A 24,757-nucleotide genomic window follows, 5' to 3' on the forward strand; every position below is an offset into this window, starting at 1 on the left:
CTCACGGGCTGAGCTGGCCTCGCACGAACACCAAGCACACAGCACGGCCCACGGGGTGGGAGGGGCGGAGTCTCTCTCCCCCTGAGGCCTCCCTTTAAGCAGGTGGGGGGCCCGTCTCCGGCCAAGGGCCCTGGGGATATTTACCACATCATCCGCAGGCCGTACCACACTGTCCACTTAGACACGAGCCTGCTCTCTGTGGTCAGACATTGAGTGGACTCCCCCTAGTGCCGGGGCAGGGCCAGACCCCAGGATGTGGCGGCCTTGCAGGACCCAGGGGCCGGCCGGCCCCCACCCCCGGCTTCCAGGGTCACTTTGTGAGCCCGAGGCGCGACGTGCAGCCTCTCCCGCTTTTCTGGCCGCGGCGCGTCTTTCCAAGCAGCGCGCTGTCCCCGGGCTCGGCCCAGCTGCGGCGGGGGCACCCCAATGTCAGCGCCTCCGCTTCCTGCCGCCGGCGCAGCCGGGCCAACCTTGACTGGCAAGGAGAAAGCGCTGACAGGTTTGGGCTGTGTCCAGACCTCCTCAGAGCGCTGTCAGCCAACTGCCTGACAGTCTATGCAAATGTATGCAAATGAAGGGGCCCTGGCCGAACACCTGCACGGAGTGACCATCCGCCCTCCCGCCCGCCCGGCTGGCCGCCCCGGAACTGGGCCTCCCAGGCGCTGGGTGGCTTTCTGTCAGCGGATTGTGCGTGTGTCAGCAGGACGCCGGGCGATGAAAACCCTCCTCTTTGTCCCGAGGAGCCACGGCCCACGCAGACCAGCGCACGCCAGGGCGGGGGGATGGCTCCCGGCCAGCCCTTGTGAGCCGCGCGGTCTCAGGCCCGCAGCCCGGCCTGGGTGGGGGGACGGAGCGGTGGTGGCGGGCAGCCGGGCCAGGGCCGCTCCCGAGCAGCTGGTCTTGGTGACTCTGAGCAATAGTACGTCCTGGATGTAAGACGCCGGAGCAAACCTGCCGGGCTGTCAGGAGTCAGGCGGGGGCCGCCTGGCGCGGGAAGGCCGCACACACCGCCCCAGCCTGCGGGACGGCGGCCAGGCCTGGCTCCTGAGCCCACGGGCCTGGGCATCGCGGCCCCATCGGCGCGGGTCCCTGCTGGGCTCTGCGACCCCTTTCGGGGCTGTGGGGACCAGCCAGGGACCGTGACTGAGGAGCCGGGTGGGGCTGCGTGGTGTGAAGGTGGCCTTTTGGGAGGTGAGACAAGCAGCCTGAGCAGCGCGGCCCCCAGCTGCAGGCCGGTGGGAAGCCGGCCTGGCCTTCGTGCGGGGCGGGGCGCACACCCGGGGTCCCGGGATCCGTACCCGCAGCCGCGGCGCTGGGGACCTGCTGCGCCTCCTGTGCCTGGGCCTTGGTCTCCGGGCAGCAGGCACTTCGGAGCGCGTGTGCTCACACCCACCGCTCAGCCCCCGCCTCCACTGACGGCTGGAAGGGCCCGAGCGCTGGGCGTTTTCTTGTGCATTGGGGCCGCCTGAGTGGACACACCCTGCACAGAGGACCCGTGTCCTGGGCACAGGCCGCTGACCACCTGTGGCCTGGCCGGGGACTCGGCAGGCGCTGCTCCTAACGAACTGAGCCGGCGTGGACGGCGGGCCCAGGCGTCCACACTCTGGGGCGGACCTTCCCCTGAAGCATCGCTTCGCCACTCGTGCAATCCCTCGATGACCCTGTCCCTGCGTGTGAGGGGGAGTGGGGACCCCAGTGGAGGCCCGGGCGTGGGGCCCCTGGTCTCTCCGCTCTCCAAGGAGAAAGCACTGGCCTCCCAGGAGCTGCTGGAACGTTCTCTGAGGCTGAGGGTGTGCAGACATCCCCTGGCCTCCCTGAAAGGGCCCCGCGCGTAGCTGAGGGCCCAGCGGGCTGACGGGAGCATCTCACGTTGGCATCGGCACGGCCCCTGCCCAGGGCTGGTGGCATCAGGGGCTTGTCCAGATGCCAATGTCCTCGGAGGGAGGGAGCAGCAAGCTCAGCTCGGAAAGGCACATGAGGTGCCTGCTCAGAGCCGGGCACTGGGCACCTGCCCTACAGAGAAACCGAGGCACAAAGGCATCAGTGAGCCCTCCCTCGGGGCACACAGTGGGTCCTCGAGCCCAGTCCCAGCTCCATCGGCATGCCTGCCCCCGGGGGCACACAGCACACGCAGTAAGGAGCACGCTGGGCGAGGCCAGAGACACAGCACCGGGGCGCACACGGGGCAGAGATGAGGGGTGCAGTTAGAATACAGCAAGGCCCGGCTGCTGTGGCTCAGGGGTAGAGCGCTGACCTATGAACCAGGAAGTCAGGGTTCGATTCCCAGTCAGGGCACATGCCAGGTTACAGGCTCGATCCCCAGTGTGGGGCGTGCAGGAGGCAGGCGGTCCATGACTCTCTCATCATAATGCTTCTCTCTCTCTCTCTCTCTGCCTCTCCCATCCTCTCTGAAATCAATTAAAAAAATCAATAAATTAGAACACAGGAAGCTTCTGGAGGGGATGGCACATGATGGGGGGCCTCTGCTCAGGCCCCAGTTTGTGGCTGTCGTGCCATCATCCGGAGATTCAGCCAGAATGTCATCGGCGGGAGGTTGTGGAGGGATCCCCCGCCCCCCGCCCCCGGCCCTGACGCCTGGCGTACCCGTGACCAGACCCCACTGCCTTGCCCAAAAGCCAGGGCCAGGCAGTCCCCATGGCACCGGCTTTGTCTTCCAGACTGGAAAGAGGGTCCATGGCACCCGCTGCCACTCAGGATGCATGGGCACCTCTCATTTCAATGAACCGCTGTTTCCCTTTAAAAGCCCAGGACGGCCAGAAAGAGACGCCATGTCGCACAGGAGGCCGCTCACTCCCCGCCTGCTCCCTCTCCCTCTAAAGCAGCGGTTCTCAACCTGTGGGTCGCCAACCTGTGGGTCGCGACCCCTTTGGGGGTCAAACAACCCTTTCACAGGGGTCGCCTAAGACCATCGGAAAACACATCTATAATTACATATTGTTTTTGTGATTCATCACTCTGCTTTATGTTCCATTTGTAACAATGAAAATCCATCCTGCATATCAGATACTTACATGACGATTCGTAACAGTAGCAACATGACAGTGATGAAGCAGCAGCGAGAATAATTTTATGGTTGGGGTCACCACAACGTGAGGAACCGTATGAAAGGGCGCAGCATCAGGAAGGTTGGGAACCACCGCTTTAAAGGGAGCCGTCGGAGCCGGGGTGGCTGTGGGGCGGCTCTCGGCCGCGCGGGGCTGTGTGCGGGGCTGTGGTCACCAAGGCAGCAGTAACTTTGGAAAAATGACCCGTCTACACCCAAACAATCGCAGGGTCCCCTTTTCATGTCGGCACCGCCCACGGCTTTCTGCGTCCGCGGACTCCCCACGTCGCCGCCGCTGTTGGGCCAGCCCTCTGCTGAAGGACTTAATTAAGCAGAAGAAAACGTGTCAGTTCCTGCCAACCTCACAGCACAGCGCGGGGAGGGGGGAGGGGTGGCGGGGGAGGGGGGGACCAGCCCGCATTCCTGAGCGGGTCACCGCCAGGCGGGGCTTTGCCGCCCCGGGGACGGAGCGCAGGGCCCTCAGAGGCATCACCACCGATGGCCGGCCGTGGGTCCCGCCCGCCCCCAGCTCGTCTCAGAACATCACGTTTCTAATCCTCACCCCAGGACGGGCTGACTGATTTCAGAGAGAGGACGGGAGAGAGACTTCCTGTACACGCCCCGCTGGGGACCAAGCCCACCACCTGGGGCTGTGCCCTGCCCGGATGGACCCCGAAACCTCCGTGGTGCCCAGGACGACCCTCCAACCAGCTGAGCCACCGGCCAGGGCTCAGAACCGTGACTTGGTCTCAAGTTTACCGACGCTTCAGGCAACGTCACCGAAACTCAGCCGGTGACGAGGCCGGCGTAGTCCTCTAGGGGTGAGAGCTCCAGAACGTGGCCCGCGTGGCTCCGTGGGCACGAAGATCTGGGATGGGCCTGTATTTCCACCCCCCGCCCCCCCAACAATCCAGGTCCCAAAGGGGGTTTTCCTTTCCATCTGAAGGGCGAAGTTGTCTGGTGGGAGCCCTTCGTCTCCCAGAGACCATTGAGCTGTCCCCACTGTTCTTCCGGGGCCTGATGGGGACGCTGAGCCGAGCTGGGGATCGAGCCTGAAACTTGGGTATGTGCCCTGACCGGGAATCGAACCCTGACCTCCTGGTTCATAGGTCAGCGCTCTACCCCTGAGCCACAGCAGCCGGGCCTTGCTGTATTCTAACTGCACCCCTCATCTCTGCCCCGTGTGCGCCCCGGTACTGATGCCCAGCTCCATTCCCCTCCCCCCGTCCCCTCCCCCTCCCCCTCCCCCCTGCCTCCCAAAGAGCCTGGCGTGAGCCCGGGCCTCCAGGTGTGCCTATGCACCGCAGGCGGCATGGCCTGGCCCAGCTCCCTGGGATGCCGGGCCATGCACAGCACGTTGTAATCTTCCTTTACATTCCCAGCCGCCTTTTTCCTTCAATCTTTGCAGCTGTCGCCGGCTGATGTCCTCACAGGTGGCATTGGATGTGCTGCTCTCAGTGGGGAGGAGCTCCAGGCTTCGAAAGCTGTTTCTTGGGGTCCGGGAAGAGCACCTCCACGTCCCAGGTCCTGTCCATCCACCAGCAGGGGGCCACCTCCAGGCTGCAGTGTCCCCAGGACGTGTCCCCTGCCGCCTCTCACCACCTGCTGGGCCTGGGGAGTGACTGACAGCTGTCACTCTGCCTGGGGAGTGACTGACAGCTGTTGACCTGCCTGGGGAGTGAGTCCCCTGGGGGAGTCCCTGCTCCCTGGGCTGCTCCCAGGGCGAACTGGACTGAGTGACTCCAAGAGTCACCATCATACTGTCTCTTCAGATTGTCTCAGCTGCGTAGTGTATTTTTAAAAAATATATTTTTATTGATCTCAGGGAGGAAGGGAGAGGGAGAGAGAAACATCAATGATGAGACAGGATCATTGCTCGGCTGCCTCCTGTACGCCCCACACTGGGGATCGAGCCTGTAACTGAGGCATGTGCCCTTGACCAAAATCGAACCCGGGACCCTTCAGTCTACAGGCCCACGCTCTATCCACTGAGCCACACCAGCTAGGGCTAGTGTATTTTTTTAAAAATCTCCAGGTCCATTAAGAAAGTAATTTAAAAACATATATAAAATAATCATCATACCTAATATATAGTAATCATCATACATGTAGAGATATTCGCCAGGGACTGTTATGAGCCCAGAAAGTTTAGATGTTCTCAGTTCATGGGCAGCGAGCAGAGGCCTTGGGAGTTTTAGAGACTAAATTTTCTCGTTCAAGTCCTGATCCTAGAAACTGCCCAGGGACCCACTCACAACGGTGCCTCTACCCGTCTCACCCTCACGGGCTGGTGTCCCCGCCCCGAACGGGAACCCCTCTGCGGTGGGGAGTGAGGAGGGAGGATGCCGCGGCAACAACGAAGGAAGGAGGGGCTCGTCCCTGCGGAGGTAGAGGCCTGGGCCAGGGTGGCCGGGACCTGGGCCTGTGGGCGGAAGCCGCGTCCCGTCCTGGAGCTGAGCGTGGGCCTCGAGGGCGATTCCCTCCACTGAGGGCAGATGAGAAAGAAAGGCCGCTCCCTCCCTGAGAGTCTTCGTTTGTTTTGTTTTTGCTTCTTCTTCATTTTTTTTTTGTTGTTTCTGATGTCATCCTGATTATAACTACTCCGTTCTTATTGACTTTTACATTATTCCCCCTCTCCCATAATTTGAAAGAATTAAAAATTATAGCATTTAGCCCGGTAGTCTGGCCGGCGTGGCTCAGTGGTTGAGCATCGACCTAGGAACCAGGAGGTCAGGGTTCGATTCTGGGTCAGGGCACAGGCCCAGGTTGTGGGCTCGATCCCCAGTGTGGGGCCTGCAGGAGGCAGCCGACCCATGATTCTCTCTCATCATGGATGTTTCTGTCTCTCTCTCCCTTTCTCTTCCTCCCTGAAATCAATAAAAATATATAAAAAAATAAAAATAACTATAATAAAAATCATAGCATCTGTGAATACCTCTGTGCTCCTTCTAATGAACCGAGTGCAACCGGGGGCTAAACACAGCGAGGGTTCGCACCAAAAAGTGCCGAATGGAACACGGTTTAAGTGGCCAAAGCCACTCCGCCCCATTGCGGCGGGCCGGCCAGCTATATGGAAATGCACGGCCCGCGCCGCTGCGGCCACTTTGAAGTTGCATCTGAATTTAATGCTGCTTTTGTGCGGGAATCAGGCCATTACGTCTAATCTCCCTTAATAGTGAGAAACGCCCTTTGTGGTGTTCTATAGGGAACATGTTCTGCCCGGACGTACACGGCGCGGCATTCACGCTTCACCATTAATCCCCCGCGGCCGGTAATTGCTTCAGCGCCAAGCCCCCTGTCCGGGTCACGGGCGCTGATTGCGGCCATTCTTCCCTGTACGTGAATGCGCTGTTTGGGGCTTGCTTCTTGGGCTCAGTGGTCCCCCTCACGCTGTCCACATTTTCTGGGCATGTGGGCGTATTGTCAGGCGCTAAATTAAATTCCGTGTTGAACCTCCTAAGCCCCAGAATCGATCAGCCCCTGCAACTTAGCCGATGGACAACTTAGCCGATGGACAACTTAGCCGATGGGCAACTTAGCCGATGGGCAACTTAGCCGATGGGCAACTTAGCCGATGGGCAACTTAGCCGATGGACAACTTAGCCGATGGGCAACTTAGCCGATGGGCAACTTAGCCGATGGGCAACTTAGCCGATGGGCAACTTAGCCGATGGGCAACTTAGCCGATGGGCAACTTAGCCGATGGGCAACTTAGCCGATGGGCAACTTAGCCGATGGGCAACTTAGCCGATGGGCAACTTAGCCGATGGACAACTTAGCCGATGGGCAACTTAGCCGATGGACAACTTAGCCGATGGACAACTTAGCCGATGGACTCAAAACCCTGCAGTGAAACAGCAGCAACAGCGGGCTGAGCACCTGTTTGTGGGCAGAGTCCGGGGACTTCTCGCCGCAGTCTTGCTGCCCACGTGTTCACGACGCCGCGGGTCACTCGCGTTATTGCCAAGCTGTTCGTTCATTGATCCTCCGTTTGTCTGCCTCATCATTTCTCTGGGAAAAAATTGTTAGGCCCCAGGGAAGTACCGTTAAGTGCGTCAAGCTTTGACATGATTGTCACCTTCTTTTTAAAATTATTATTATTATTATTATTTTTATTTTATTGCTTAAAGTATTACAAAGGGTATTACATATGTGTCCTTCCCCCCCCCCCCCCTGCCCTTGACAGTCCCCCAGCGATTTTCACCTTCTTTATTTTTTTCTCCCCCAAATGTTGTCGTGGATGATGCGTTGGGCTGCTCTCCTCTTCCCGCCTGTTCCGTGAAGTGCTTGGGCATAGCTTCCCCCCCCCCCCCCCCCCCCCCGCTCCCTGCCCCAGGGCCAAATCCAAGCAGAGCCAACCGCCTCCTGCCTTCCATTTTGCACCCAAGGAAACAGACAAGCTCATTTTAACGTGAGGCTTCACAAAAAGAGGCCGTCCCTTCTGCCCCTCCGACGGCGACAGTCGCTAGCTTTTCACTGTGCCGACTGAGGAGGCCGCCATCATCATGGTGACTTTGTGGTCCCCAAAGTCCGACAGGCGGCTGGTGTTGAACTCAGGCTACTCCCGGGCAGGGCCCGGAGCGGGCTCAGGGGCTGCTGCAGGCGGGACCCTCCATGGCCGCTCGCTGCCCGGCGCTGCGCCCGCCCTCCTCGCGGCTCGGGCTGTTCCCATTCGCTGCTGATTGTGAGAGCAGCCTCGTCAGAGCGCCTTTGTTTTACATGTCATGTAACTCTTACGCATATATTATATTTTAAAGCGTAACCTTGTTGTATATGTCATGTAACTATTATGTATGTAATTATATAAGCTGGTCTTTTTTCAAGATACATTTTTCCCCTGTTACTTACAGGTCAATAGGCTCATTCTATACAAAAACACAGACACATGACTTAGGGGAGGGCATTCCCAGAGGAGGTGATTCTGCTACTTGCTAACTAAGTGAGGCACCCAGACACGCGTGCTGGAGAGTTAATAAGAAGTTCTCTTCTTGGTTAAATAACTCTTCATGTGGAATAATTTCAGGTTTACAGGAAAGCTGCACCTGTCCCCCACCCCGTCCCCCTGCTGTCAGCATCTGACACAACCAGGGTGCATTGTCACAACTGAGAAACACGCGGAATTTTAAACCCACAGTTATGAGTTTCATATGGTCTCTCAACCGGCTTCACCTACCCTGAGACTAAACAGTTCCCTGTGCCAGCCAACATTCTGGTGGAATCGCATTTGAACATCATCATTTAAAAAAATATGTCTGTCCTAACCGGTTTGGCTCAGTGGATAGAGCGTCGCCCTGCGGACTGAAAGGTCCCAGGTTTGATTCTGGTCAAGGGCATGTACCTTGGTTGCGGGCACATCCCCAGTAGGAGATGTGCAGGAGGCAGCTGATCGATGTTTCTTTCGCATCGATGTTTCTCACTCTCTATCTCTCTCCCTTCCTCTCTGTAAAAAATCAATAAAATATATTTAAAAATAAATAAATAAATAAAAATAAAATAAAAAAATATGTCTTTATTGATGTCAGAGAGGAAGGGAGAGGGAGAGAGAGAAACATCGATGATGAGAGAGAATCATGGATCGCCTGCCTCCTGCACACCCCACACTGGGGATCGGGCCTCCAACCCGGGCCTGTGCCCTGACCGGGAATCGAACCCTGACCTCCTGGTTCCCAGGTCGACGCTCAGCTGCTGAGCCCTGCGGCCGGGCCCTGCTTGCTCCTCGGTGCCCAGTCCCCGCCCAAGGCCCGAGGAGCAGAAAGCAGGTCGGATCTACTGCCTTTTATGCTGACAAGTCTAATGAATGACAATGCTTTCCCTGACTGGCCTGTGGACCAGTGTGAGGAGGCCATTTAACTAAAGAGTTCGAACCAAAACAGAATTCCTATTTAAAACGTGAATATTAATGAGGCCTGCCTCCTCCCCCCTCTTTCCTTCCTTCCTTCCTTTTCACGGTAACACGTGTCCCGGCCAGGAACATTCCGGATGGCGGGCTGGAATGCGCTGTGGGCACAGCCCGCCTTCAGGTGACCGAAGCCCTATGTTGAGGACTGTCTCTGAGCAGGTCCCCCGGCAGGTCCCCCAGGAGCAGGTCCCCCGGCAGGCCCCCCAGGAGCAAGGTCCCCCGGGAGCAGGCCCCCCAGGAGCAGGTCTCCTAGAAGCAGGTCCCCTAGGAACAGGCCCCCAGGAGCAGGCCCCCCAGGAGCAGGCCCCCAGGAGCAGGTCTCCTAGAAGCAGGTCCCCTAGGAACAGGCCCCCGGGAGCAGGCCCCCCAGGAGCAGGTCCCCCGGCAGGTCCCCCAGGAGCAGGTCCCCGGGAGCAGGTCCCCCAGGAGCAGTCCCCCGGGAGCAGGTCCCCCAGGAGCAGGTCCACCCGGGAGCAGGTCCCCCGGGAGCAGGTCCCCCAGGAGCAGGCCCCCCAGGAGCAGGTCCCCAGGAACAGGCCCCCCAGGAGCAGGTCCCCCGGGAGCAGGTCCCCCAGGAACAGGCCCCCCAGGAGCAGGCCCCCCAGGAACAGGCCCCCAGGAGCAGGCCCCCCAGGAGCAGGTCCCCAGGAACAGGCCCCCCAGGAGCAGGTCCCCAGGAGCAGGTCCCCAGGAACAGGCCCCCCAGGAGCAGGTCCCCCAGGAGCAGGCCCCCCAGGAGCAGGTCCCCCGGGAGCAGGTCCCCAGAAACAGGTCCCCCAGGAGCAGGTCCCAGGAGCAGGTCCCCCAGGAGCAGGTCCCCCGGGAGCAGGTCCCCCAGGAGCAGGTCCCCCAGGAGCAGGTCCCCCGGGAGCAGGTCCCCCAGGAACAGGTCCCCCAGGAGCAGGTCCCCCGGAGCAGGTCCCCCAGGACATGTCCCCCGGGAGCAGTCCACCAGGACAGTCCCCAGGAGCAGGTCCCCAGGAGCAGGTCCCCAGGAGCAGGTCCCCCAGGAGCAGGTCCCCCAGGAACAGGCCCCCCAGGAGCAGGCCCCCCAGAGCAGGTCCCCCAGGAGCAGGTCTCCCAGGAGCAGGCCCCCCAGGAGCAGGCCCCCAGGAGCAGGTCTCCTAGAAGCAGGTCCCCTAGGAACAGGCCCCCCAGGAGCAGGCCCCCCAGGAGCAGGGCCCCCAGGAGCAGGTCCCCCGGGAGCAGGTCCCCAGGCGTCTGCGGGACACGCCGTGGTGAGGAGCCACGGAGCCCTCACCTCCCTGGCCGACGGGCTCTCTCCGCCACGTGCAGCGATGACTTAGCGGTGACCTCATCGCCGCCTGGTGTTTACGCCTCACAGCCGGCCGCTACTGTTTGGAGCTGCCCTGAGCTCCGGGAGAGTGACACCCGGTCAGCTCTGGCCTCGGGGTCTCTGAGGAGTCATTGTCCGCCTGTCAGTGGTCGGGGAGGGCCACCCCGTGCCCGCCATGGAGGGGCGCTCTGGCTGCGGGCAGCTGGGTCCGGCTGGGCTCTGAGGCTCCAGGGAGCAGCCCTCCCAGGCCCAGGGCCAGGCCCAGGCAGGGCAGCGGGGCCGGGAAAGGCAGGTCGCTCCTCCACACGGCCTTCCCCTCGGCTCCAGCGGCGCAGCCGGGCCCTGCCCAGGAACCGCGGGGAAAGGCGGATGGCTGGGCGCTGGCCTGGCTTTCCCACACGACGCCCACAGTGTGCCACCTGCGCCCACGCCCGTGCCCACCTGCTCTGTGGGCACCAGGAAACCCGTGAGTGGGCAAGAAAACGTCCACATGCCACAGCACCCCCGACGGTGGGCACGCACCAGCCCGTCAGCGTCCGAGGCGGGTCCTGGCGGAGCTGTCAGACAGGAAGAGACCGAGGTCCCGGGAGGCCCAGAGCCAGTCCGGGTCGGCAGCCAGGGGGGAGTCATCTGAGGCGCCGGGAAGAGAAGGAGGGGCGGGCAGGACCGAGGGGGAGGAGGGCACTGCTGGGGTCCCAGGAGAGTAGAGCACGAGGGAGGGGGAGGACAAAGTGATTCCCTGGCTTCTCTGTCCTCCGTGGGCACAGGTCCCCCGCTAGCTACCACCCTGCCTCCTCCCACCGCCCGGGCTGGCTTACGCCAGGAGCTGACAGCGCTCCGCCTGCTTGATGGGCATCTGTGTAACATAAACACACAGCCATCTTCTCCGCCCTCGCTCTAACCCTCCCCCGAAACCCTAACCCCAACACTCACCCTCACCCTCACCCCAGTCCTCACCCTCACACTAACCCTCAACCTCACCCTCACACTAACCCTCAACCTCACCCTCATCCACACTCACACCTTCCCCTCCATATGACCCTCACCCTAACCCTAATGCTCACCCTCACCCTAACTCTAGCCCTAGCCCTAATCCTAGCCATAACTCAACCCTAACCCTAATCCTACCCTAATCATAACCCTATTCCTAACCAGAACCCTAAACGTAGCCCTAACCTTATCCCTAACCCTCACCCTCACCCTCACCCCCACCCTCACCCTCCCCTCACCCTCACCCCCACCCTCACCCTCCCCTCACCCTCACCCTCACCCTCCCCTCACCCTCACCCCACCTCACCCCTCACCCTCCCTCACCCCCACCCTCACCCTCCCCTCACCCTCACCCCCACCCTCACCCTCCCCTCACCCTCACCCCACCCTCACCCTCCCCTCACCCTCAACCCCCACCCTCCCCTCACCCTCACCATCACCCTCACCCTCCCCTCACCCTCACCCTCACCCCACCCTCAACCTCCCCTCACCCCCACCCTCACCCTCACCCTCCCCCTCACCCCCACCCTCACCCTCCCCTCACCCCCCACCCTCACCCTCACCCCCACCCTCACCCTCCCCTCACCCCCACCCTCACCCTCACCCTCCCCTCACCCTCACCCCCACCCTAGCAGGCACTGCCTTCCATGCGCTTGTGTTGTGCCGGCAGGACAGGGACAGCTGTCTGGGAGGTACGGCCCAGGAATCTGACTCTGTCCCGGCCGCAGCCCCGACCCCAGCACGTCCTTCCTCACCTCAGCCACCGGGTCCCCACGCCGGGAACAGCAGGGACGTGTGGGAGGGGACTCAGTGTCACAGGAGCGGCCCTTCTTAGGCCACCACAGCAGCCTGGGGCGCGGGCATCGGCCTCTCTGAGGACTTACCCACCTCCCTCGGGAGCTTGTGGGACACAAACCCCTTCGCTCCCAGCGTGGGACCTGGGCCGGCTCTTCCGGCCCCTGACCGACCCCCCGCTGAGACCCTGCGCAGGCGCCTGCGGCCGGCTGTCCTCTGTCCCACCGAGCCGCCCCTGGAGAGTCCCTCACACCCAGGGAAACACCGGTGAACGGGGCCCACCAGCAAGACTGGGAGGGTCCGCCAGGTCAGCCCAGCAAGGGCCTACGTGGATGCCGCTGCCCAGCTGCCCTTGCCCGCCAGCTGCCTGTTCCCTCGCCTCCTGAACCCTCATGACACGCCTGTGCCCAGCAGAGCATCTCGGAGGCCTGGCCTGGCCTCCTCGGCCTGCTGCAGCCTGTCGGCATCTGGGCCTCCCGGGGGCTGGGGGGGAGGCGGGGGGCTGGCAGGGGGACTGGAGCGGGGCTGCAGAGCCGGCTCAGGTGGCAGGGGCTGCCTGTGTTGCTGCTTCTAGAAGCCACACGCAGGGGCAGCCGGAGGGCTGGGCAGAGGCTGGACAAGGCCCCGGGGCTGAAGGTGTGCCCGCCTCCCGCCAGGGTCCCGCTTCCAGGTGATGCCAGGCCCACCAGGACGGCGAGGAAGCAGCATTGCCTCCTCCAAGCAGGTCCCGGTCCCGGGCGTTTCTGCCTCTGACACCCTGTGGGGCCTGGAGCCTGTCCCCTGAGTGTCCTGGGTCTCAGGTGCCTCATTCCGCAGGAGGAGGGGGGCCGGTCCTGCCCGGGTCTCCTGCCACTGGCATTCCATGGGCTCAGATACCATCTGGCACGTGTGTCCCTTGTCCCGGGCAGTGCCCGCCTGCGTGCTGTGTCCTCTGTGGTCATTGAAGCAGAAACGCGCCCCCTTCGCTTGCCATGCAGGCGTCTCTCGCCCGACCAGCCGGCGGGGTCCAGGGCCGGTCCTCCTGGTCCTGCACAGGCCTCTCAACATGGGGGGCAGGGGTACGGGGGCAGGTTTCTGAAGGAGCAGCTGATCCCAGGAGCAGAGGACCCGCCCTCAGTTCTGACTGGCACGGCAGCTTCTGCACTGGCTCCGTTTCAAAGGACCGAGTAGGCTTTGCTCGGCAAGGTCGTGGCAAGGTCACGTCACATAGGTAACCAGCTGGCACACGGGTCTCAGGGATGATGGGGCCGCCTGGTTCTCACAGCTCAGATTTGGCAAGAGAGGCCGCACCTGCTTGCAAACAGGGTCTCCCTCCATCTGACGCCTGCTCCACACAAGCGACCCTGTGGTTCAGGAAAACGTGACGTTCTCCGACCCGTGGGCCGTGGGCCCGCTCCAGCGAGGTGGCACGCTTCTTTCTGAAGACCTACTGCGCGCGCAGAGGGAGGGCACTGAGCCAGCAGAATGGGGCCCCCGGAGGCCGCGGGTGCCTGGTCGCTGCCATGCTGGGAAAAGGCATCCACTGAACGGCTCTTCCTGCCGCCACCTGGTTCCTGGCAAGTTCAGGAGCATCACTGAGCACGGAAGGGCAGCCCCACTTCCTCTGGCTTCCTGCGGCCCCGGAGGCGGAGCTACAGGCTGGCCTTTGAGTGCTGGCCGCTGGCGTGGGCCCAGCTGCCCTGCCCGCCTGGGGAGCCCAGGAACAGGGCGGCCACAGGGAAGCCCCGCGTTAATGACCTGACCTTGAAGTGAGATGCTGTCGGCGCCCAGAGTGGCGCTGACTCCCCGCTGGGACTCCTGCCTTCCAGGTTGCGTGTTCCACACGGTTACATGCTCCCCGCTGGTGTCGTCAGCTCCCGCAGAGCCTGTAAATGGGCCATCGCAGGCCAGGGAGTACCCACAGGCGTGCAGCCCGTGTTTGCTGACTGCTCACCGGCCTCACACGCACGGACCAACTCGCTCCTCAGGGCCTGTGCTCTCGGGTCCGCTCCCTGACCGCCGGGGCCGGGACCTTGTGTGGCAGCGGCCACGTGTTTCTTCTCATCTTGACTCCTGCCTCACGCCCTCCCAGCTTTCCCGACCCTGCAAAGACCCCGCTTAACCCGCTCCTCCTGCGGGAAGCCTCTTGCGGATTTCCTGAAGCAGCCTCCTGCTCCAGCCTTGAGCCTGCAGCACACACTGCAGCTCAGACAGAAGGGAGAGGCCTGATGGTGCATGTTTGACACTGTGTATGCACATGTATGCGCACACACACACACACACACACACACACACAACTTACTGTTTTATCCTGCAGGCCTCCAGAATGCCCATGGATGCTGTCTTCCCGGGTGTAAATTCTTATATATATATATATATATATATATATATATATATATATATATATATATAATCTTGTTTGTTTTTTAGAGAGAGAGAGAGGAAGGAAGAGGGAGAGACAGAAACATTGATGAGAGAGGAAGTCACTGATCGGCTGCCTCCTGCACAGCCCACACTGGGGATAGAGCCTGCAACCCGGGCCTGGGCCCTGACTGGAAATTGAACCGGTGACCTCTTGGTTCATAGGTCAATGCTCAGCCACGGAGCCACGCCAGCCGGGCAGGATGTAAATTCCTCTAAGGAGCAGGTCTGCATCTTGCGTGGCGTGATGGCCAGGGAGATGCCACATGCATTCTGATGCCATTCCAAAGGGCCCCACACACCCGTGAAGCCACTCAGAACCTTCAGCAGTTCTGGAAACAGGACAGAGCGAGTCCGCAGTGAAGGGGGAAATCACACTGGGTTACCTTTCCCAGGAGGCTCGGCCCTGCCCCCCGGTTATCAGCAGAGGGAGGAGGTTCCCTCCCTCTGCCCGGGCCTTCCTGCCTCGGGTGGGGATGGATGGTGATGGTTTGGGGTGCCAGCGGCCGCCAGGGGCTGGGGTTGGGGCCCGGGGGGAATTGCTCTTTTAACCCTAGAAACCTTGTTTGCAGGGAGGACCCCCCTTGGCCTCGATTGAGCTGCTGGTTTTCCTTTTTCTCTCTGTCCCTGGTCAAGACGCAGGTCAGCGAGGATGGGCTCTGGACACACAGAAGGCCGCATTCGAATGCACGTGTTAAAGGAGCCGGGCGTGCCTGGGGGCAGAGTCCAGCGGAACCTAAAGCCACTTTCTTTCTAGTCTTCTCCAACCGCGCCCTGCCTCTCCCCTGGCCCTGAGCTGGCTGACCACCAGGAAAGGGACACTTAGCCAGCCCCCCTCCCAGCCCCCTCCCACAGGTTCCTGACGTGAGTGCTCATCCCCTGAATGCACCCAGGCCTCGGGGCACCACGGATAAAGGGAGTCCCTGGCTGGCGGGTTTTCTCTCACTTTCTGCAGATTAAAGGGGAGCTGCTTTCCCTCTGCAACTGGGCAACTGAGACCCGCCCGCCTTGGGACAGGGGAGGGTTTCCTTAGTGACTGCGAAGCGTTCACACTGCATGCGAGCGAGCCAGTCCCCTGCCAAGTCCCTCCTGACACCACCCAGCAGCCCGGGGCCTTCTCCACCTGCTGGAGCAGGATGGGTCCCAGGCCAGGGTTTCCTAGGAGACAAGTCCTCCCTGACCTGAAGGACAGTGGGGGGGGGGGGGGGGCTCACAGCTGGTGCTCATGTTTCAGCTTCCACCCGGGAAAAGAGGAAAGGTGCATTTCTGAGAAAGAGGGGAGATTGTGCATTTGATCATAATGTTTTATTTAACCCATTTTTTCCAGAAGAGGAAGCTGCAGTAAAAAAAGAGCCAGGGGCCAAGCATGGCTCAGAGCCTCCGGAGAACTGCCTGCCTCCCTCCCTCCTTCCTTTCCTCCTCCCTCCTTCCTTACCTTCCTCCCTCCCTCCTCCCTCCCTCCTTCCTTACCTCCTCCCTCCTCCCTCCCTCCTTCCTTTCCTCCCTCCCTCCTCCCTCCCTCCTTCCTTCCTCCCTCCCTCCTTCCTTACCTTCCTCCCTCCTCCCTCCCTCCTTCCTTTCCTCCCTCCCTCCTCCCTCCCTCCTTCCTTTCCTCCCTCCCTCCTCCCTCCCTCCTTCCTTACCTTCCTCCCTCCCTCCCTCCCTCTACCCCACCCCCACCTGCCCCTGGTCTCGGCCCTGACTGTCCCCTGGCCCTGAGCTGACTGCCCACCGCCTGCCTGAGGCCCAGGCACTGAAGTATTGCCTCCCAGGGTCTGCGCCCACCAGGGCACCGGGCACTTTCATTAACAAACAAATCAGACAGCAACCAACAACTCGGGCCTGTGGAGCTTTATTGTGTGGGTTCCCGCAGCGCAAGGAGCCAGAGAGAGAAGAGATGCCGGAGACCGCGCTGCTCCCACCACAAACGCCTTCAACGCGGGTCCAAAGCGAGCCTCGGGGTGGAGAAGGTGCTGCCGCTGTGACCACGGAGCCGCTCACCGTGTAGCTTCCGAGGCAAAGCGACCGGAGGCCGAAGGCGGAGCCCATCCCCGGAGGCCACGGGGTGGGCGGATGAGCACGGGTTGGGGCGCAGCCCCCTGGCCGCTTGCGGGGAGAGGAGCGGATGAGCTGGGGGTGCTGGGGTTTCGGAGCCGGCGGCGGGAGGCGGGCTTCGTTTGAGGTCGCTGGGCGCTGGCTGCCTCCCTGCGGGCAGGGCGACGACAGACGTCCCAGCCCCTCCCGCCCCCCTCCCCGTCCTTCTAGGCCTCGGGACCTAGAGCGAACCGCCCCAGCGCCGCACCCGGCGGTGTGACCTCAAAAACGGATCCAACCGCCGGGTCGCAAGCGGACCCTCTTCCCAAACCGCACCCCGCGACCCTGGAGCTGCCATCGCCGCCTCCCGCGCCACCGCGAGGCCTGCCGTCCGAGGGCTGGGAGGGTTCATCGTCCGCTGCGCCCGGTCTCTGCACCGACTGCCGGTCATTTCCGCCTCCCGAGGCCGGCAGCCTCCTCTGACAGGGCCGGGCTGGCGGGCACCGGGCGCCTTCACCTCTGGCGGGGGTGGGGGGGCCGGTGCAGAACCCCTTCCCGCCCGGAGCACAGCGCGCGGGCTCCGCAGGTGTGGCCTCTGCGCGGCGGCGCTGGGAGCCGGCCTCCCGCTGCACCGGGCGAGCGCGGTCCTACCGGCCGCCCACGAGCGGGCGCAGCTCCGGGGCCGCGGGAGAGGGGGGAGCGCGCTGCGCCCAAGCGGCTGAGGCCACACGGACCTCCGCGGCGCCCGCGCTTCGCCCAACAGCCGCTCGGGTCACTTGCACTTCCGCGGGGTGGGGGCGCCCGGAGTCCCCTGCTCTGGGCCGGGAGGTCCTCAAGGGGCTCCCGGATGGGCCCCGCGGTGCAGGGCGCCAGGCGCGGGGGCGCGCGGGAGCCGGGAGGGCGAGCGCTCACTTGGAGAACGGCGCCGGCACGGCGGCCAGGCCCAGGCCGGCCGGGACCAGGTGCGGGAACTTGCAGACGGCGCAGGGGCAGAGGCCGGGGCCGCCCGCGCCGCCGCCGCCGCCCGGGAGCGCGAACTGGCCGCACGGCGGCTCCTCGAGCGCCAGCGACAGGTACTTGGCGGGGCGCAGCGCGTCGGGCGGCCCCAGGGCGCCGGGCGCCAGCAGCACGGGGCCGGGCGCGGCGAGCAGGGGCAGGCCGGCCAGCAGCAGGCGCGGCGCGGGCCCGGCGCCCTCGCCCAGCGCGCGGCGCAGCTCCTGCAGCGAGCTGCCCAGCAGCAGGATGTAGTTGCGCGCGAGCAGCAGCGTGGCGATCTTGGAGAGCTTGCGGCCCGGCGCGCCCTGGCAGTGCGCGGCCGAGTAGGGCAGGATGACCTCGCGCAGCGCGTCCATGGCCAGGTTCAGGTCCTGCATGCGCTTCCGCTCGCGGCTGTTGATCTTGCGCCGCAGCTGCTGTTGCTGCTCCTCTTTGGGGTCCGCCCGGGGGCCGCCGTCCGCGCGCGCGCCCGGCCCCGCTCCCGAGCCCGGCGGGTCGGCGGGCACCTCGGCCTTCTCGCGCGCGGCCTTGGGGAGGAGGGGGGCCGTCGTGGAGGAGGAGGTCGAGGAGGAGGTCGAGGAGGAGGAGGGATGCGGCCGGAAGCCCACCAGTTCGTACAGGGAGGCCCCGAGCTGCACGTCTCCCGGCCGCTGTGGCCGCAGCATGGTCGCGGGGGCCGCGTTCACGCGCGCCTGGCAGACCGCATAGTACATCGGGGGGCGGTCGGGGCGCCCTTCGGAAACGCCCCGGGGTGGCCCTTGGGCAGCTGCCCCGCCCCGCGGACCTGCGCGCGGGGAGCCGACGGCGGGGCAGCGCCCGCACGGACCCCTTTAAACCCGGCTGGGGAGCCGGCGCCGCCGGCCGCTGGGCGCAGCCAATCGCCGCGCGAGGCCGGGCGCAGGCGCGCGCTCATTGGTCACCCGGGCGCGGGGGCGTGGCTCGCACCAGGGAGCGGGGGTTGGGAGCCGGGTCACCGGACCGGACCGGACCGGCCGGGGCGGGGGAGGGGGGCGGGGAGACACAGGACCGGCCGGAGGGGGCACAGGAGGCAGGTTTGGGGTGACGTGAGGTTGTTCTCCCATCGGTGGGGCTAAGACTCCGGTGCCCGCCCCCCGCGCCTCCTGCCCGGACTCTGGGTGAGTTGTACACATGCGTCTTTATTTAAACCGTCAGGTCCACGCCCCGGGAATAACCGTCTGGCCGTTGGCAAGTGTAGCTCGCAGTGTTAGAACATCCACACGGGTGTGCACCCACCCTCAGACCCCTTTCATCTCGCAAAGCCGAAACCGAACTCATTAAACGGCAGTTACCCCCCTGCCCCCCCCCCCGCACCCACCATCCTCCTCTCCAGGGGTTTGGCCTGGAGGGCGGCTGCCTGCCTTGGGGCGCTGCCCGCGTTTGTCGGTCCAGGGTGCGCGGAGGACACTCGGGTTGCTTCCGCCTTTTGGCCATGGAACACGGTATAACACGCTTTGTAAAATGCCACCTGATTGCCCGCCAGGTTTCAAAAATTAGCTGATTTTAATTCCCGCCTGGTTTTGAGAACAAAACGTCTGGGCTCCGGGACCAGTAGCATCAGCTGGTGACTGCCCGCCGCCCTCCACGCAGAGGCCTCAGAGCCAAGGAGCCCTGGGGGTTTGGGTGTCTTTCCTGCCCAAGGGCGGGTGTTCATCTCACCCGTGACTGGCTCCCGCTTCAGGAAAACTCACACACAGATTGGCCTCCCGTCAGGAAAACACACACACACTCACACCCACTCACACACACACTCACACACGCTCACATGCCCACTCACACACCCACTCACATACACACACACTCACACACACTCTCACACACACACACACTCACACACACACTCACACACACGCTCATACCCACTCATATACCCACTCACACACACACTCACACACACACACACCCACTCACATACCCACTCACACACACACACACACACACACACACACACACACACACACTCACATACACACACCCACACACACACACACACACACACACCACCTCACATACCCACTCACACACACACTCACACACCCACTCACACACCCACTCACATACACACCCACTCACATACACACTCACACACCCACTCACATACACACACACTCACACACGCTCACATGCCCACTCACACACCCACTCACATACACACTCACACACACTCAACCCAACTCACATACCCACTCACACACTCACACACACACACACACACACACACTCACACCCACTCACATACACACTCACACACGCTCACATGCCCACTCACACACCCACTCACACACACTCACTCACCCACTCACACACACACACCCACTCACACACACATTCACACTCACACATACACGCTCACACACCCACTCACACACACTCAACCCAACTCACACACACACACACCCACTCACACACCCACTCACACACACACCCACTCACACACCCACTCACACTCAACCCAACTCACACACACACACACACACACACACACACACACTCAACCCAACTCACACACACTCACACCCACTCACATACACACTCACACACACACGCTCACATGCCCACTCACACACCCACTCACATACACACACACTCACACACACTCTCACACACACGCTCATACCCACTCATATACCCACTCACACACACACACACACACACACACACCCACTCACATACCCACTCACACACACACACACACACTCACACCCACTCACATACCCACTCACACACACTCACACACCCACTCACACACCCACTCACACTCAACCCAACTCACACACACACACCCACTCACACACACACTCAACCCAACTCACACTCACACACACTCACACACACACACACTCACACACACTCTCACACACACACTCATACCCACTCACATACCCACTCACACCCACTCACATACCCACTCACACACACACTCAACCCAACTCACACACACACACCCACTCACACACACTCACTCTCACACACACTCTCCTACCCACTCACACTCACACATGCTCACACACCCACTCACACACACACTCAACCCAACTCACACTCACACACCCACTCACACACACACACTCTCACACACACTCTCCTACCCACTCACACTCACACATGCTCACACACCCACTCACACACACACACACACACACACTCACACATACACGCTCACACACCCACTCACATACACTCACTCTCACACACACACACACTCAACCCACACTCACATACACACCCACACACACGCACACACACAACCCACACTCACACCCACTCACACACACATTCATACACACACATACACACACACTCAACCCACACACACACTCATACACACACTCACACACATTCACACACACACACACACACACACACACACACTTCTCTCTTCCTCAAATACAATAGCATTACATGGTGGCTATGGAAGTTTTCTACCCCAGCACTAGGGCACACAACTACAGCGTGTCACCATCTCCTGGCAAACTGGCCCGGGGCGGGTGGCCTTTGGTATCTAAACCCCTGCCGTCCTATAGGACAGGGACTCGCCCCTGTGGCTATTTAAATGTAACCAATTGTGCCCAGCTGTGGGCTCAGCAGATGAGCATCAACTTATAAACCAGGAGGTCCTGGTTCGATTCCCGGTCAGGGCGCAGGCCCAGGTTACAGGCTCGAGCCCCAGTTTGGGGCGTGCAGGAGGCAGCCAATCCATGCTTCTCTCTCATCATTGATGTTTCTGTCTCCCTCTCCCTGTCCCTTCCTCTCTGAAATCAATATATATATATATATTTTAAATGAATTGAATCAATTGCAATAAAATGGAGTTATCCTTAGCTCCCGGTTGCCCTCGCCTTGCTTCGGGCGCTTGGTAGATGCAGGTGGCTCCTAGCACCGGGCAGAGGGCACTTGCGGACACGGTTCATGGCCACAGAGAGCCTTGTGCACCGGGGGCCAGCGTGGCAGGAGGACCCTGAGCGGCTTCGCATGGTCATCTCTGCTGTCGGGTGAGGGATGCCGTCTACCCTCTGGGGACCGAGCTCAGCTCCAGGAGCCACTGGCTGTGCTCAGGCCTGGCCAGTGCGCCTCTCCTTTCCTCCCACGACCTCTGCCCCCTGGCTCGCTCACTCCGTGTTGCTCCAGCCTGCCGCCCTGCCAGCCCATCCCTCCCACAGGCTCGGCTGCCACAGTCCCTTCTCCCAGCCTCGGCGCTTTCTCCTCCTCCTCCTCCTCTCCTTGCACCTGGCAAACCATGGACAGTGCGTCCCCACAGCCTGGGCTGTGTAGCCAGATCATCTCCACACGCCTGTGGGTGGGGCCGCTGCCCCCCCTTCCCTCCCCCCCGCCCCCAGGCCCAGTGTCTCCTCCAAAGCCAGTGTGTCCTGGGCCTGAGGGAGGCCGAACCCCAGGAGCTCACGGCTCATCCCTTGGGATGCGCCAGCTCCCACAGCGCTTTCTTTCTTTTTAAAATATATTTTTATTGATTTCAGAGAGGAAGGGAGAGGGAGAGAGAAACTTCAATATGAGAGAGAGTCATTGATCGGCCACCTCCTGCAGGCCCCACACTGGGGACCGAGCCTGCAACCGGGAATCCAACCCTGACCTCCTGGTTCCTAGGCCGACGCTCCACCACTGAGCAACCCAGCCCAGGCCCCCAATGCTTTAATCCAGGAGTTTCCTGTGGTTTCCCAGGGAGGGGAGGACGCTGTTAGGGCCTGGCCCCCACCCTCGGGGCCCTGACTTGACGCAGTGTTGGGAGACCCGCGGGGCAAGAGGAAGGAGGAGGAGACCAGGGAGCAGCCCTCAGGCTTCAAGGAGGCGGAGGGAGCCTCCTCACTATTTCCCATTGGTTAAAGCGTCTGCTTCCCAGGCGTTTTCTAGGCCCCGGTTCTCCTGGGAGCCTGCGGAGGGGCATGCTGGACCCCCGCCGCGGGGTGGGGTGGAGCTGAGCTCCCGGGACCCCCAGGGCTGACCACCTGCCTCAGGCAGGACTCCCTGCAGCTGGACCAGCTCCCAGGAAGCTGAGGGGCCGTGGTGGGAGGGAGTGGGGACAGGGGAAGGGTGTCGGGGAGAGGCCAGCCCTCACCCAGCCGGGACTGGACCGGAGCCCACACCCAGGACCCCAGGCGAGGCTCCTGGCAACACCCACCCTCACTCTGAGGGCCCCTCTGTCCCTAACCGAGGTGCCAGGTGGGGGGCCCCCAGCTCCCTCCCCTGCCTGGGCCCCACCTGCCCCCAGGAGAGGAGGGGGTGAGAGGATAGAAGCTGAACCCAGACAGAGCAGCCAAAGGCAGCCAGGACCCATCCACACCAGGGTGCTGCTCCTCCCCCACTCCCTCCTGCTGGGTGTCCCTGAGGGTGCCATTAGCCCTGACCTCACCACAGTCCCTCTCGGGGAAGGAGGACGCCTCCCGTCCCGGCCAAGGACACGGTCACTGGGGCACTCTGGCCGACCGGTGTGCGTGGCGTGTGCTTCCGGCGCCCACAGGGAGCCCAGAGCGGCTGCGGGCACTGCCCAGGCCCTGGCGCTCGTGGGAGCTGGTGACTTGGGTGGCCCGGAGCTCTGGCGGTGTCACAGGTGGCGCTGGCACGGCCTGCGGGTCATCACAGCCCCTGGCAGGGCCCCGTGGGCTGAGTCGGGGAGGCAGCAGTCAGTGCTCACAGGCAGGACGCACTGGGAACAACTTGTGTCTAATGCCTTGTCTCTGCCTGAAGGGGCTCGTGTGTGTGCACACGTGTGTGCGCGTGAATGTGTGTGCATGTGTGTGTGAATGTGCGCGTGCACGTGTTTGAATGTGTGTGTGCTCGTGTGTGCGCGCGAAAATGTGTGTGAATGTGTGTGCGTGCATGTGTGTGAATTTGTGTGAATGTGTGTATGTGTGAGAATGTGTGTGTGCATGTGTGCGCGTGCGTGAATGTGTGTGCATATGCGAATGCGCGAGTGTGTGCGCGTGCGCGTGTGTGCGTGTGTGGCAGTGTATCCTTTCACTCCGGGAGGTATGTCTCGGGCTTCCTTGTTCTCCTGTAGAAACTAGAGGGCCTCCCGAACCCCCCCCCCCGGCCCCCCCTACTTCGGTCAAGAAGCTTGAAACTCTTCTTAAAAAATATTTTTATTGATCTCAGAGAGGAAGCGAGAGGGAGAGAGAGAGAGAGAGAGAGAGAGAGAAACATCAGTGATGAGAGAGAATCATTGGCCAGCTGCCTCCTGCACGCCCTCCTCTGGGGATAAGCCCGCATCCTGGGCCTGTGCCCTGACCAGGAATCGAACCCTGAACTCCTGGTTCATAGGCTGACACTCAACCCCTGAGCCATGCCAGCCAGGTGAGGCATGTTTTTAAAATATTATAGGGAGGTTTATTCTATTTTATTATAAATAAATGCCCTTTGGACCTTGTTTTAATAAACTTTACTACTTAAGATTGTTTTTAAATCCAGATTTGTCCTGTGACTTGTTTTTATATGGAAAATAGTTAAAGAAAAGTGGGGAAAGAAATTAGGTGAGAATTTTTCAGATTTAAAACATAATCATAATAAAAGCTCGATTGGGCGATGGTGGTGCAGCTCCAGCTCAGGGCGGCCTCGCGGAGACGGGACTCGCTGCTGCTTCTGAGAGGACTGAGCGCCCAGAGTCCGAGAGCAGTGACCGTGGCGGCGCCCCCCGCACGCCTGAGAGGACTCTCCCGGAGAGGAGTTTCCAGTACCCGCTGTGGACGCGGCAGGAAGAGGGAAGTGCCCGTTGTTGTTTCAAAGACAATCGGAGATGGTTCCTGCCACACCAGACCGTAACGCACGTGGGCAGGGTTTTAGGGACCCTCTCGGTACCTGTGAGCAGAACAACCGTGAATCAAGGGACATATATGAGGCCCTGGCTGGCAGCTCAGTGGTTAGGGCCTCTGCCCACGCACCAAAGGGTCGAGGCTCCAATTCCCGGTCAAGGGCACAGACCTGGATTTCGGGTTTGATCCCTGGCCCTGGTCAGGGCACATGCAGGGGGCAACCCGTCGAGGTGTCCCTCTCACGTGGATGCTTCTCTCCCCCCGCCCTCCCTCCCTTCCTCCCACTCTCCCTCAATGGAGAAAATACCTTGGGTGAGGATTAACAAAAACACGAAGCAGCAGAAAGACGCGTATTAGCACACACCGCGCCCGGAGGGCTGGCGTGGACAGAGCCCTCCCCCGCCCCGCAGGCATCGCGGGAGCCAAGCGCCCCGAGGGCCGCCGCTGCCGAGAGAAAGGGCACAATTTGCTGGGAGGCTGTGGCTAATTTATAACACAATGTC

At 61.8% G+C, this 24,757-nt stretch overlaps 1 protein-coding gene across 1 annotated transcript; it reads right to left on the bottom strand.

Annotated features, from left to right (window-relative positions):
• Positions 1 to 16,253: 16,253 nt before the first annotated feature.
• Positions 16,254 to 18,289, bottom strand: OLIG1 (oligodendrocyte transcription factor 1). Its single transcript, XM_036351067.1, has one exon. It carries the CDS (start codon positions 18,186 to 18,188, stop codon positions 17,388 to 17,390), a length of 801 nt encoding a protein of 266 aa, XP_036206960.1. The 5' UTR covers positions 18,189 to 18,289; the 3' UTR covers positions 16,254 to 17,387.
• Between the last annotated feature and the right edge of the window lie 6,468 nt (positions 18,290 to 24,757).

Source organism: Myotis myotis, unplaced genomic scaffold (genome assembly GCF_014108235.1).
Source record: "Myotis myotis isolate mMyoMyo1 unplaced genomic scaffold, mMyoMyo1.p scaffold_m19_p_2, whole genome shotgun sequence".
NCBI lineage: Eukaryota > Metazoa > Chordata > Mammalia > Chiroptera > Vespertilionidae > Myotis > Myotis myotis.